The sequence below is a fragment of the Lemur catta genome, chromosome 4 (assembly GCF_020740605.2).
Source record: "Lemur catta isolate mLemCat1 chromosome 4, mLemCat1.pri, whole genome shotgun sequence".
Taxonomy (NCBI): Eukaryota; Metazoa; Chordata; class Mammalia; order Primates; family Lemuridae; genus Lemur; species Lemur catta.
Genome location: NC_059131.1, coordinates 55,135,200 through 55,147,978, shown reverse-complemented (window position 1 = coordinate 55,147,978; position 12,779 = coordinate 55,135,200). Strand labels below are relative to the sequence as shown.

General features: G+C 34.8%; 1 protein-coding gene across 4 annotated transcripts in view; it reads right to left on the bottom strand.

Moving 5' to 3' along the window:
- Positions 1-238: 238 nt before the first annotated feature.
- Positions 239-12,779, bottom strand: part of ZNF638 (zinc finger protein 638) — a 78,321-nt gene continuing 65,780 nt past the window's right edge. For all 4 annotated transcript variants that reach the window (XM_045549828.1, XM_045549825.1, XM_045549826.1 and 1 more), the window contains 7 exons: positions 9,934-11,161; positions 9,275-9,340; positions 6,946-7,888; positions 6,025-6,129; positions 3,033-3,134; positions 2,087-2,205; positions 239-562 (listed from right to left, as the gene is read on the bottom strand). In XM_045549828.1, the coding sequence (XP_045405784.1) occupies positions 497-562; positions 2,087-2,205; positions 3,033-3,134; positions 6,025-6,129; positions 6,946-7,888; positions 9,275-9,340; positions 9,934-11,161 (2,629 nt within the window). In that variant the 3' untranslated portion in view covers positions 239-496. The remainder of the gene's footprint in view (positions 563-2,086; positions 2,206-3,032; positions 3,135-6,024; positions 6,130-6,945; positions 7,889-9,274; positions 9,341-9,933; positions 11,162-12,779) is intronic.

Here is a 12,779-nt window from a genome sequence, read left to right as displayed (position 1 = left end):
CCTATCTGGATCAAACATGTTATAATAAAATTTTATTGAGAAAAATTGAGAATTTTAAGAAAGCTATGACCTGTATATACCTGGATGGCTGAAGCAAAGTAAAACACTGTCATGGTATGACTTCCAGTAATACATGAAGAATCCCCAAATATCCCAATTCACAGGGATTATAGAGAAGAACTTTGTCTGCAATCAGAGGCAAGTAAGTCTTTAATAAATCAGCCACAAACACAAGATGGTATTTTAAATATACAGTAGGAACATTTATTTTAACACTTCTAAAAGATATTTCTCCATGCCTGATGATTTGATATAAAAATCAAACCCATCATACATTCCCCATCAGTCTCTCTACATCAAGCGCAATCAGAAATTTGTACAACATGAATATTTGCTTCTGAAACAAAAATTACAAATTAAATGATAACAAAAATACACAAATCAACTGGACCCTAAACAAATTTCTAGTGCATTCTTTCCCCCTCCCCCGCCCCAATCACCTAGAGCTTCTTTCTTCAGCCTCATTCTGCTCCTTTTCCTTTCTTTGCTTGGCCATGAACTTCTGTTAAAAGCAATTCACATTATAAAATACTCATTAGATACTATTTTTTTGTGTGTGCCACACATTTAATGTACTTCATTGTATTCACAATTTTAAAAAGCCAGATCCTACAAAATAAAGATTAGAAACATAGTGCCTTATATTAACATTCCATCCTTTCATTCATCAGTCATCTGATATTTATTATATACCAGACATTGTGCTTGGTGCTTGAAGATTCAGTGGTCAACAAGACAGACAAAGCCCTTCATACTACAGAGCTTACATCCTAATGGAGGAAGAAGAACAATAAAAGAACAAATTAAATAAGATAATCTGGGGTGGTGGTAAGCACTTTAAAAGGAAATACAAGGTAACTGATGAGGTAGAACTTTTCTTGGGGTAGGAGGGAGAGTTCCACTTTAGCTAGGTCTTTCTTAGGCAAAGGCCTTTCTGGGTAGGTGATATTTGAGTTGAGACCGAAAGGATGAGAAAGACCTGGCCATGCAAATAGGTTTGGGAGGGGCCAAAGGAACAGCAATATAAAGTTGCAAAGGGAGCAAGGCACCTGTCACATATGAGAAACACAAGAGAGACAGAAAAGCTGAAACATAATGAGCAATAAAAAACGAGTTCAGAGAAGTGGAAAAGAATCAGATCATGTAGGCTTTTATAGACCCACAATAAGAAGTTTGATTATTAGTCCAAGTGCAATATGAAGCTGCTAGAAGATTTTAAATACAAAAATGACATGATAAACTAAGAGCACAAGTAGCATAGCACAATGTACAAGGGCTTGGGCTTAGAATAAAAGAGAGCTGGGCTCAAATCCTAGGTCTGCTACTAACTAGCTTTGTGACCCTGGGTTTAGATACATAACCTCCTTAAGTCTGTTTCCTCATCTTTAAAATTGGACGTGATAGCTTCTATCTCTAAGTTTACAAGGGGATTAAATGAGCTTTCAGTACATAACAGCTCAATAAATGTTAGATGAGTGTTTATGCCACAAATTCAATAGAGTGGATGTATAAAGCAACTCTCAAACATTCAGGAGGTATCAGAACCACTGCTTCAACTATAGCTAATGATGATTCTCTAGAGTAGCACTTTCTAAAGATATGCACAATTTAAAAAAGATCGTGTGATGAAATCAGTTTGAAAGATGGGTTGCATAATGTTAGGCAGGATTTCTTCTGACTACTCAAAAACTTTTATATGCTACCATGTACAAGACTCTGTAAAAGTGCATCAGAATATGCAGTTTCTCACACTTTAATAATGGAGTGTCATATGAAACCAGTGATCTACAGAATCTACTCTGGTAAATGTGACTATTAAAGGAAAAAGAGTAAGGACTAGAAATTATTGGCAAGGTACAGTAAAGAAGAAAATAGGATTATGGACTTAAGAGGAATAAACTGGCATAAACAATGAAAAGTTTTCCCAAGGGAAAAAAAATGTACATTTTGAGTAGATACTTAAAATAGTTTGAGTACAAGATCGTAGCACCTAAAGATTTTATGAGTTACGAATAAAAAAAATTACCTCTGTATTTTGCTTATGACGCGTACTCTTGCAGTGATTTGTCATTGCTTTTTCACCTGAGTAGAAGAGGGAACAAATTGGACAGAAGAATCCAGCCTTCGGTACAAGAAAGTCTAAATCTAGAGGACAAGAAGAAGAGAGAGAGAAGACCAAGGAGGAAAATTAATAATAATTTATCTACAGTTGTGTTAATAAATTTATCTAAACATGACAAAAATACTAAGAACAATATATACTTAAATACAAGCACAGTATATACTGCTATACATTTAGGGATAAAGAGCAATAACTTTAATCACAAAACATAAATCTTTATTTTTTAACAAATTCTGTAATATTCCAAAGCCTCCAGGGAATGTCAGAATGCCACTGCATTGGTATACTGAAAGCTGAATATATTCTCATGGAGAATCTTCATATAAAAAACAACTGTTCATAACAGTTCAGAACAGCAAGTCATTGGATAAGATATCTGATGGTTTGAAATAAACCTCTTAGGAATCCCCCATTAAAAGGCAGAATGATGGGCAACTGTCTGCTTGAGAAGTATGCTGGCTAAACAAATAGGGACCCCCCCCACCCCCAAGCTCAAGCTGACCTTAGGTGGCCACGAACAAAGTCAACTAGTTAAGCTTTTCAGTAAGTTCTACTTAACTGGAGTTTCTGCCTGGGCAAGTATAACTCAATTCTCACTAGGGTGGCAAAGAAAGCACCAAGAATAAATGAGATACATCCCAAACTTCAAGACTGCAATAAAAATATCCTTGTGAGGTAAAAATAGCCTAGTAAAGTGTCTTCAGAAATGCCAACGTGTAAAACTTGCTAATTTCTATTATAAAATGACAATCTAAGCAAGGTTGCCCAATTATTCATATAAACAACAATACTTATTGGTGTTGAGTTTTTATTTCATCTGGATAGGGAAAAAATGTCACTTTTACTTTACCTTCAGGGACATCAGGTGCCACTGATTCGCCTAAAGAAGAGTCCTCAATCTTCTTGCGTTTTCGTTCTGGTTCTGTATCCTTTAATCCAGATTCTTCATCAACTAAAATCGTTAAATTTTTCAAGGAAAAAAAAGACTTTGAGAAGTTAACATTGAATAATCCTTATCTTTAAAGACTAACTTACAACTGAAAGAAAACCTCCCTTGGTTAATTCCATCTGACCACTCTTCACAGAATATTCTCCAAGATTCTTTGATGTAAGGAATAAGTGGGTAAATCTGTTCTTCGGATTTATTAAATGGATTTAGGAATATGGAGCTAAAGCTGACTAACAGAAATTTTTTTTATATATTTTCCAGAAAGAATTTAAGGGGTAACGTAAGAAGTTCAAGTTCTGTAGTTACTGGCAAGAGACTTATACGCAAGGTGCAGAGTTGAGAGTAGGGATTAAGGAAAAGAATAGCAGCAGAAAATAATTCTAAGGCCCTGTACTGACGCCCCTCCAACATAGAAAATTTGCCCTGATAGACTAAGACCCTTAGACAGAATCACAAATAAAATTACAAGTATTAAAGCCCAGCAAAGTAAATAACAAGAAAGAAGCACTCAGTGTTAGCAGATTACATACATACATACTATGGTCTCAGGGACAGACAAAAATGGAAACTAGTTCTAAGCAATTCTGGTTATCTTCAGGAGTTGAAATACCTTACTGTTGCATAATACTTGACAAATCCCTTTTACCAGTCATTTACCTTTTATCTCATGTGAGATAGGTAGGTCAAATCATTATAATTCTCACTTCTTCACAAATGAAGCAAAATCAAAAGAGATAATACATATGCCCAGGGCTACACAGGTAGTTAGCGCTACAAGCTAACGCCAACACTTGTGACTTCAAGTTCAGTGCTCCCGCCATATACCTGGGCTACTCTTTACCAAATCTAAAGGGATGGCTAGGAACTCTGACATCATTACTTACTCTTCTTCTCTTATTCCTCACATTTTACTGGTCATCAAGTCCTAGAGTCGATTAAAAAAAAAGAGGCAATCTCTTTTTTCTTAATTTGATGGTTAAAACAGCCTGGTTTCATTGCCTCCAGTCTCTTCCTATAATAGTTTACTTCCTCACCAGAGTAATACACATTTTTTTTTTCTTTTTTTTTTTTGAGACAGGGTCTTGCTCTGTCTCCTGGGCTAGAGTGCAGTGGTGTCATCACCACACACTGCAACCTCAAACTCCTGGGCTCAACCGATCCTCCTGCCTCAGTCTTCCAAGTAGCTGGGACTACAGGCATGCGCCACCACGCCTAGCTAAATTTTTTCATTTTTTTTGTAGAGATGGGGTCTCACTCTTGCTCAAACTAGTCTCCAATTCCTGGCCTCAAGCAATCCTCCCACCTTGGCCTCCCAAAGTGCTAGGATTACAGGTGTGAGCCACTGAGTCCAGCAATAAACTTTTCAAACATGTCTGCTTCTGCCGCTCCAAAGGAACATTTATTTAAATAAAATATATAAAAATTATATAATTAAACTAGATTTAAATGAATCATTTAAGTTTTAAATTGTGTGGAAAACTGACTTTTTCTTAAGCTAGGTCCTTCTGTCAAACATATCATCCATTAATGGACATATACCGTTACATAAGCAGTAAATAAATCATCCTTTCTGTATTACCCAGTTGAGATGCAGTAGTTCTTAGCATACTGGTGCCAAAGTTGTCCTATCATTAGAAATCTGGGGGGAAAAGTAGCTAATAAAATCATGCTTAGAGCTTTTAGTCAGATTATTATACTACTAACTATACCTTGGTCTCAAGAACTGGTAATGGAAAAGAATAGACAAAGAAGGAGGAATACCCACTTGACCATGGAAAAGAGCTACAAGAAAGAGGGCATAACCAATAGTAACAAATGATGCAGAAAAGTCAAGTAAGACTGCATTAAGAAGAAAAACACTTAAAAATATCAAGTTTGAGAACAACCCAATGGGGTTCATCAACACCAATTTCAGGAATATGATAGAGAAAGAAACCAAAATATACATAATCCAATGGGAAATAAGGAAGTAAAGTAGGTGGTTCTTTCTAGGTGCTTTGCTCTAAAAAGAAAGAGAAAAGAGAGATTTCAAGGTTATGGGGATTTTTTTTTTCAATGGGAAAGATCTGGCCATATTTTATATGTAAAGAGCCAACGTAAGTAAAACACAAGTTGGCAGAAAGGAAATCCTACATTTGTTCTGGTAAATGAAAATGAAAGCAAGGTCACCAGTGAGAAATGGGTTAGGGGTAATATATAAGAGGGAAAAGGCCCATATTACACCTGATTAGGAAACAGCAAAGGAGACTTCTAATATATTGGGAGCAGCAGTGAGGGCCAAACCTGAGATCAGATTCAATGAACTTCTTGGACTGAATCACAGTTGATACCTTTTCCTTAGAGAAGACAAGATAGGAAAGTTAAGTTGCAGAGAAAATGATAAAAGGGATACTTGTATGGTGCTATTTAAGTGATATTGGTAAGGTGATTTTTTTGTTTTACCTCGCTGAATAAACTCCTAGAGGAAATATGCGCTTTCCTTTTTTCTTCCCCTTTAAACATTCTGTTGTGGACAATGTCCAGTCTAATGGACACAATTACAAATATTTGTTGAGTGACTAAAGTATTCTCCCTCACTAGATACTTCCTTATTTGTTTCAGCGTAATTTATTAATGCTATTAAGATATCTTGTTTTATTTATTCACTGGCTGCTTGGAAGCATCCACAAAACAAAGGATCTGGTCCCACAAATAATAGCTAGTTAATAAATGATTTCTATCTGAAGCTGCAAAATAGCCAGAATAATCTTTTGAAGACTATTTACACATATCTGTCACATTCTAATATCGATGATACATTATTTCTCTAATTACAAAGATCAAAATTTTATCCAGATCTAATAATTCCTCATGTTGTGTAACTCTCTTCCCCACTCCAACAATTCTGCTTTACCTTCATTCATTTCGAAGTCCTCTTCACCTTTTGCTGGTTCTGTCACAACAGCTTTTTCTGATGGTGGTGTTTTCCCAATTCTAACTCTCTTGGTTGGCGTTTTAGCTTTAAAAAGAAAGTCTAATTTATTGTTCTAGTAACAACATTTAAATTGCTTTAAACATATTGTCTGAATAATAATTTCAACATGTTACTTTTTTGCAAAAAATACTCAAATCTAGGAGGGAAGCCTATTTCTAATATAAAATAGAATTTTATTTAAACATATTCAGTTTACTCTAAACATTTTCCTTTTACGTTGCCATTTATTGCTTTCCAAACAACTACACCTTCCTGCCCTCTTTTCCTAAGGTGTCTTATGAAAATTTTTCTTATTTGTTACATAAGTCTATACAACTATTCTAATATTTTATTCTTAGCTGGGTTAAATCTTTCAAGATTTTCTTAATGGAAATTATTATCTTCCTCAAGTCCTGAAAGTGAGCTGCCCTACTATTCTCTATCATCAAAATATTAAAGTAAAATAGTACCTTTATGAATTGTTCTAAATTTTAAGTCTAAGCAAGAACTGTGAGGCAATCAGGTGTAAACATCCTTTTACATATTAAAGGTTGCCTTTCCCCTATGATACAAATACATCATTTTTCATTCCAATTCTAATTTTGCTACTGTAGTTTGGTTTTCTGGTTTTGTCTTCTTTTCTTAATGTATAGTAACTTGGAGCAAGCTCTGCTCTGTAACTAAAAATATTTGTGAAACTTCTACACATTTCTTTGCAAAACGTTACTGGCTATAATCGTCTGTCAGCTTCTAATATCAATACAGGGTAAAACCAGTGGTAATGCTGCAACATGTATTTGAAAATTAATTTTAAATGTAATCCTTCATATAACAGAAAAACTATCATTTCCAAGTATCTACCTGTGAAGTGTCTTTCAATCACGGTTTTTAGATCTTCTTCCACAACATTCTCATTTACAGGGCCCACTTGGGACAAGGCTTCAGATTTTGTCTTCTTTATGTCCACAGCTCTCTTCTTTCTATCTGTGGGATGGTCATTTCTGCTTTGTGCTAATTCAACTTTTAAATCACTGTCTCCATCTTCTTCCTCTCCAACTTCATCAACAGTAACAAAATTAAGCTCTTCTTTAAGGTTGTTAAAATCAGTCAGAGAGTCTTCATCTTCTTCAGTTACTTCATCCAAAGTCACTAAATGCAAATCACTGCCGTCATCCTGTATTTCATCTACAGTAACTAAAGTAGAAGGGTCTTCAGGCATTTGAGAAGAAATAAACCCAATGGAATCCCTTATGGTATTTCCTTCATCTCCTTTAGCATTTAAAGTAGCAAAAGTTATGTCTGCTGATTCATTTAAAGGTAGTTCTTCTACTTCTCCAATTTCATCCACAGTTACCAAGCGTTCCTGTTTGAGAAGATCTTGTTCTTCAGCCACTGACAGAACAGTAACATCTTTAGGTTCACTGTGGGAAATGCAATCATCCTGGTCAATTAATTCATCTAATGTAAAAAGTGAATTTGAATTTTTTACCATTTCTTCCATATTCAGTTCTTCTTCATCAATTACTTCATCCACAGTGACTAGAGCTTGGGATAGATGTGCAGCTGCATCTTCCTCTTCCCCAATCTCATCTAATGTTACAAAAGATAATTCTCCCTCCACACCACGAGGGGTAGAAGTTTTCCCCTTTTTCTTCTTTAAGTTCAGTTCAGAGGAAGGAATATTTTTGAGAGTTTCTTTTCTTTTTCCCTTTAGTGGATTCTGCTTGGCTTGAGAAGGATTCACTTCTTCTATAACCTCATCCACAGTAACAAATTCATCCAAGTTAAATGGAAATAATGGCTCCTGTTGAAAGTTAAAAATCACAGGATTGTGAAAAAACACAGACCACTGGCTAGGTTCCAAATAGTCACAGTACATGTGCACACAGATAATCTGTGAGAATTTCAGTGCAAAGTTTTCTAAAACCTAAAATTAGAGTTATTTTTTTAAAAAGCTCCACAAATCAATGAGCTGTAATTTACAAAGAAAATGCCAAACGTAAATTCTAATATAAATCTAATTCCACTTTCACTTAATTTCAATAAGATTATAGTTATTTCTTAAATGATAAGTTTTGAAATATAATGCACAAAAACACTACATTTAAAGAATTTGTCAAATAATATAAAGAATTATTGTTTCATGTTCCATATGAATTGATCATATATAGAATACACATTTTAAGATATATAATGCTCCAGGTTCCATGTGACTAGGGCAAAAAGAAAAAGAAAAAGAAAAAGAAAAAGAAAAGATATATAATGCTAAGCTATAATGTTTACATTTTGAGGAAGTTATATGAAAAATTATTACTAAGACTTAATACCTAATATAAACTAATATTTTTTAAAAAAATAAAATCTGTAATTTGAAAAATGGTGCCAACAGTAAAGAAAATAAATTCCCAATAGGACTCCTACACATTTAGTATGTTGTCAATGATCAATTGCTAGTATATACAATAATGACATAAGAATATACAGTTAGTAATAAAAAAATATATATCCAGTAATTTGGGGGAAGAAAATCTATAAGCAATTGTATTAGCAACTTATTAAGCAAATAGAATTAACCATAATCCTTACTTCTGCTTTAAACTATTAATAATTTCTACTTGCTTCAACAAAATAGGCCCAAATTTAACCCCTACAAGGTAAAAAAAGTAAATGACTAAAAAAATATTCTATGAATGGTAAAAACCTAAAATAACAAATAACCAAATATAAAATACAAGCTGTGTGTATGGCAATAGAATTCAGTACCAGGAAAGTGAATCTTAGAGACCATCCAGTTAGGTTAAATTAGAGCCAAAAGGATAACCTCTTTGGAAGTTCAACAAAGTAGGACCATTCCAGTCAAATGCCAATCTCCTTTATATATATAATTTTTGTGTGTGTGTGTCATTAATCTATTCCTGTTAATATGAGATTGGAGGTATTTTCCCACACTAACCCCTTTCTCTCCTTGTGTAACGTATTGCCCTACACCAAGAACATAAACTACTTAGGCTAGCTCAAGGTCAAAAAAGGAGTTGGTGGTAGGGTCAAAAAAAAGAGAAAACCCCACCTGATTCCTATCCCTTGCTCTATACCTCACTCTCTAAACATTTCTATTAACTATTATACGGTAGATGAACTGTGCTATGGAAGAATGGAAAAGAAGGGTTAGTGTCAGTGGATTATTTTTTACCTCTTTGGCTTTGGAATTTCTACCAGTGGTGCTTTTAGAATTCTTAGTGTTTTGCCCAGCCAAAGTCTGAAATATTAAATAAGAAATACAGAAAAACAGAATTTACAACCAGGTTATTAAGGTTCTAAAAAAGGGACTTAAACAGAAAACATTACCCAAATACAGGTGATTATGCAAATATTTAACAAGCATACAAAACTAAGTCAACAGTCATTTATTTAACAGTATAGGCATCGTCTCTAAAAGTCGTAGTTAGTTTTACTGATCTTTTCTTCCCACAACGTCTAAGTTGGGCAATCAGTGACCTGATAAAGGAAGCTTCAATTTAAAAGAGAAAACAGTTTCCCATTCAGAAGCAGAGCAGTAAATGACCTTAGGAGATTCACTGAAGACTTTTTTTTAAACCAGTTATATTTCTGACCAAATTTTATTCAAATAATGCTTTTCAAACCTGTTAATAAATTACGAACTTGAACTTAATATTCTAAATGTCCACTGGCTTAAATCAATGGAATCGTTTAAGAAAGGGAAATGGGAGCTTGGGGGGTTAAGTGAGGAGACGAAAGTATGAAACAGAATTACATCTCCTACTCCATAGCTACGGCAGCAGAGTTAATCACTCCAAAGACATACTGAGCCATTCTTCCTACCCTCCTCACCTTATTGTTGCTGTCATCCCGTTTCATGGTGGAAGGTCTAGCCTCTGTTTCCTGAGATTGTTTTGTTATATCCCTGTAATCCAGTTTAGAATCCTTGCCTTGCAGGTCTGAGATCTTTCCACTGCTTCCTCTGGTAACACCGCTCTGAGTGGGTTTGAATTTACTGCTGCTTTCTGCCAGGCCTGACCTGGCACTTGCAGGTTTAAATAGACCAAATTCCTTGGCTGAAAGTTTCTTTTCAGCATTTATTTGATCTCTGAGCACAGATTTCAGAAAACTTTTTTGAGTTTCAATTTTTGAAGCGGTAGCTTTTGCCTTAAGAGAAGTGACCATAGCAGTCTTGATACTTGATTTACTGCTGGATACATTTGATACAGCCAGCATACAAGTTTTACTAGTTTCATCAGTTGTATTAGCCTGGTCCACTCCTTTATTTGGGTATGCCTTGATCCCAGTATTTTCTGCAGGGTCTTCTTTCATTGCTGCTATAATCTTTTCCAACTTCCCTGCAACCACTCTACCTTCATTCTTTTCAGCCTTCTCTGTTCCTATTTGTAGATCCATTCTGGTTTCTTTAATATGAAATTCATTCTCCTCTTTCTCATCCATGTTATTACTTTTTTCAGAAATATCCTTTTTGCCCACCGTCTTTTCATCCCCAGTAGAAATTCCTGGTACTAAGGTCACAATACAAGCAGATGGCAGTATTTCTGAAACAGTTTCATGTTTATCTACTTCTGTGACAGCTTCTACCATACACTGTGTAATTCCAGAAAAGAAATCTTCTGCTTCAGATGGAGATTCTTCTAGAATTCCTTTGCTGTTGCTTTCTTCTACAATTGCCCTGTCAGACAGCGATAACTCTGTTTCAGGGTTAACAATTTCTACCTCTTCCTTCTCCAAGTCACTGGTATGTACCTGTTGATTTAAAGCAGACTCCTCTATATTTTCAGTGAATAATTCAATACTGGCTGGAGTAGATTCTACAAAAGGAATTTCCACTTTGACCTCCTTTCCTTCAGTTTCAACTTCCAATGTCTCAATAACAAAGTCAGTGTCACACATTGTTTTTTCAGGTTCTTCCTCACAAGGCTCTTCCTGCTGTACCAAAGTTTCTGTTTGAATGCTGGGAGTAGTTTCTTCTTCAACCTCATTAGGTTTAACAGAGGGACTATCAGCTGCTGTCTGCACCTCACTTTCATCAACTGGACTGTTTTTCAAGTCAGGGCTAAAAGTATTTAAAAACAAAAAAAGAACACAAACAAAAACACAAACAAAAATCAAACTATGATGAGAATTCAACCATTATAAATAATCCTGTTGATGCCAATTGTTAAGACTTCCTGATGCATTAGTAATAAGTACTGGGAAATCCAGCCCATCGGCATTAAAATGGTTTAGATGTTTTGATGCGAATATGTAAACAACATAAAAATTTTAAAGAGATCCTCAAGCTCACTGAAGATTTCTAACTCAAAGTAAAAAGGGGCAAAACTATGACCACCAATTTGCTCCTTTTACTCATGTGAGTTACAACCAATTTTGTCCTTCCTTTGTCAAGTTTATACCTGGCATCAAAAGGCCGGATGTGAATTTGAGGCACCTCAATTATCAGGTCCTATACCCAACAGTGATGACTGAAATAATAAAATATTACATGTGTACAGTTCTACAATGAAACTAATGATACATGCATTAAAATTTTATAAGTAAACCTTTTAGAACATAAATGGTAACTGGTAAGGGGAAAAGATCACACTGTTAAACATATTCGCTCTTTTATTTATTTTTTTGATGTGAAACAGATTTGTTTTTAATTTCCCAAGAACTGTATTAATAATACTTAACAGAAAACTTTCTTTGAAAGTATTCTTTAAATGCTCTATTGGAGATTTAAAGTTAGTGGCGAAACTGATAGAATCACCTTAACATGAACATACAGTCTTATTATAAATGCATGCCTTTGGCTATAAGAAGGAATATATTAAAAAGAAACCTTTCTGATTACAGAGGATAAGATAAAATTCCAGTATCATTTTTTTAAGTAACATTTTTCAGAAGAAATGGAGAACATTCTTGGCCAAGTATATGTCATTGATTTTATCTCATCATGGTCTTCCCAAATCCAAAGTAAACAAAAAATTTGTGATTCTGTAATTCCACTACTTTCACTGAGGCAGACACAGAATAAACTATTTTATATTAATGGTCCATAGATCAGAGGTTATACTGAGGAATAATAAAGAAAATCTTAGCTCCCAAAACCATGTCCAGCATGCTATCAACACAAATCAAAGCTTAACAAGTATATTCACATAATTACATTAGAAGCGCAGGTTGCAGAAACACACCAGAAAGTGACCACACCATGTCAATACCTCATACTAAGAGTTACGTTTTCTTAATTTTTAAGGAAGGAGAGAATAAGCCATCCCCTTTGACATGTTTCCCAAAGCACGGCCACATATCCTTTAGTTAACAATGCAAAATGATGTGTATCTGTGTCCTGAGATGTTGATTGTATTCTAGAAGCATAGAAAAAGTAAATGCTAGTACGTCAGGGTCTAGTCAGTTGAGCCAATAAACTGGTTCTTCCCCCAGCCCACTCAAAGATGGTAAGTTTGACCTTCCAAATGACAAAAATTTTCTACCAAATCAGAGAAACACCTCTTGATCAAAAGTAGCCAAAGCAATGAGTTTGAGGAATTTATTTTAGGTTCAACAGCCAGTAACCACAGACTTTAACCAATACATATTCTATTAGTTGTGCAAGCTACTCTGTGTGTGCTGAAAAGGTTTTTATTTGAAAATAATTCACATCTCTTATATTCAAAATGCCAATGGCT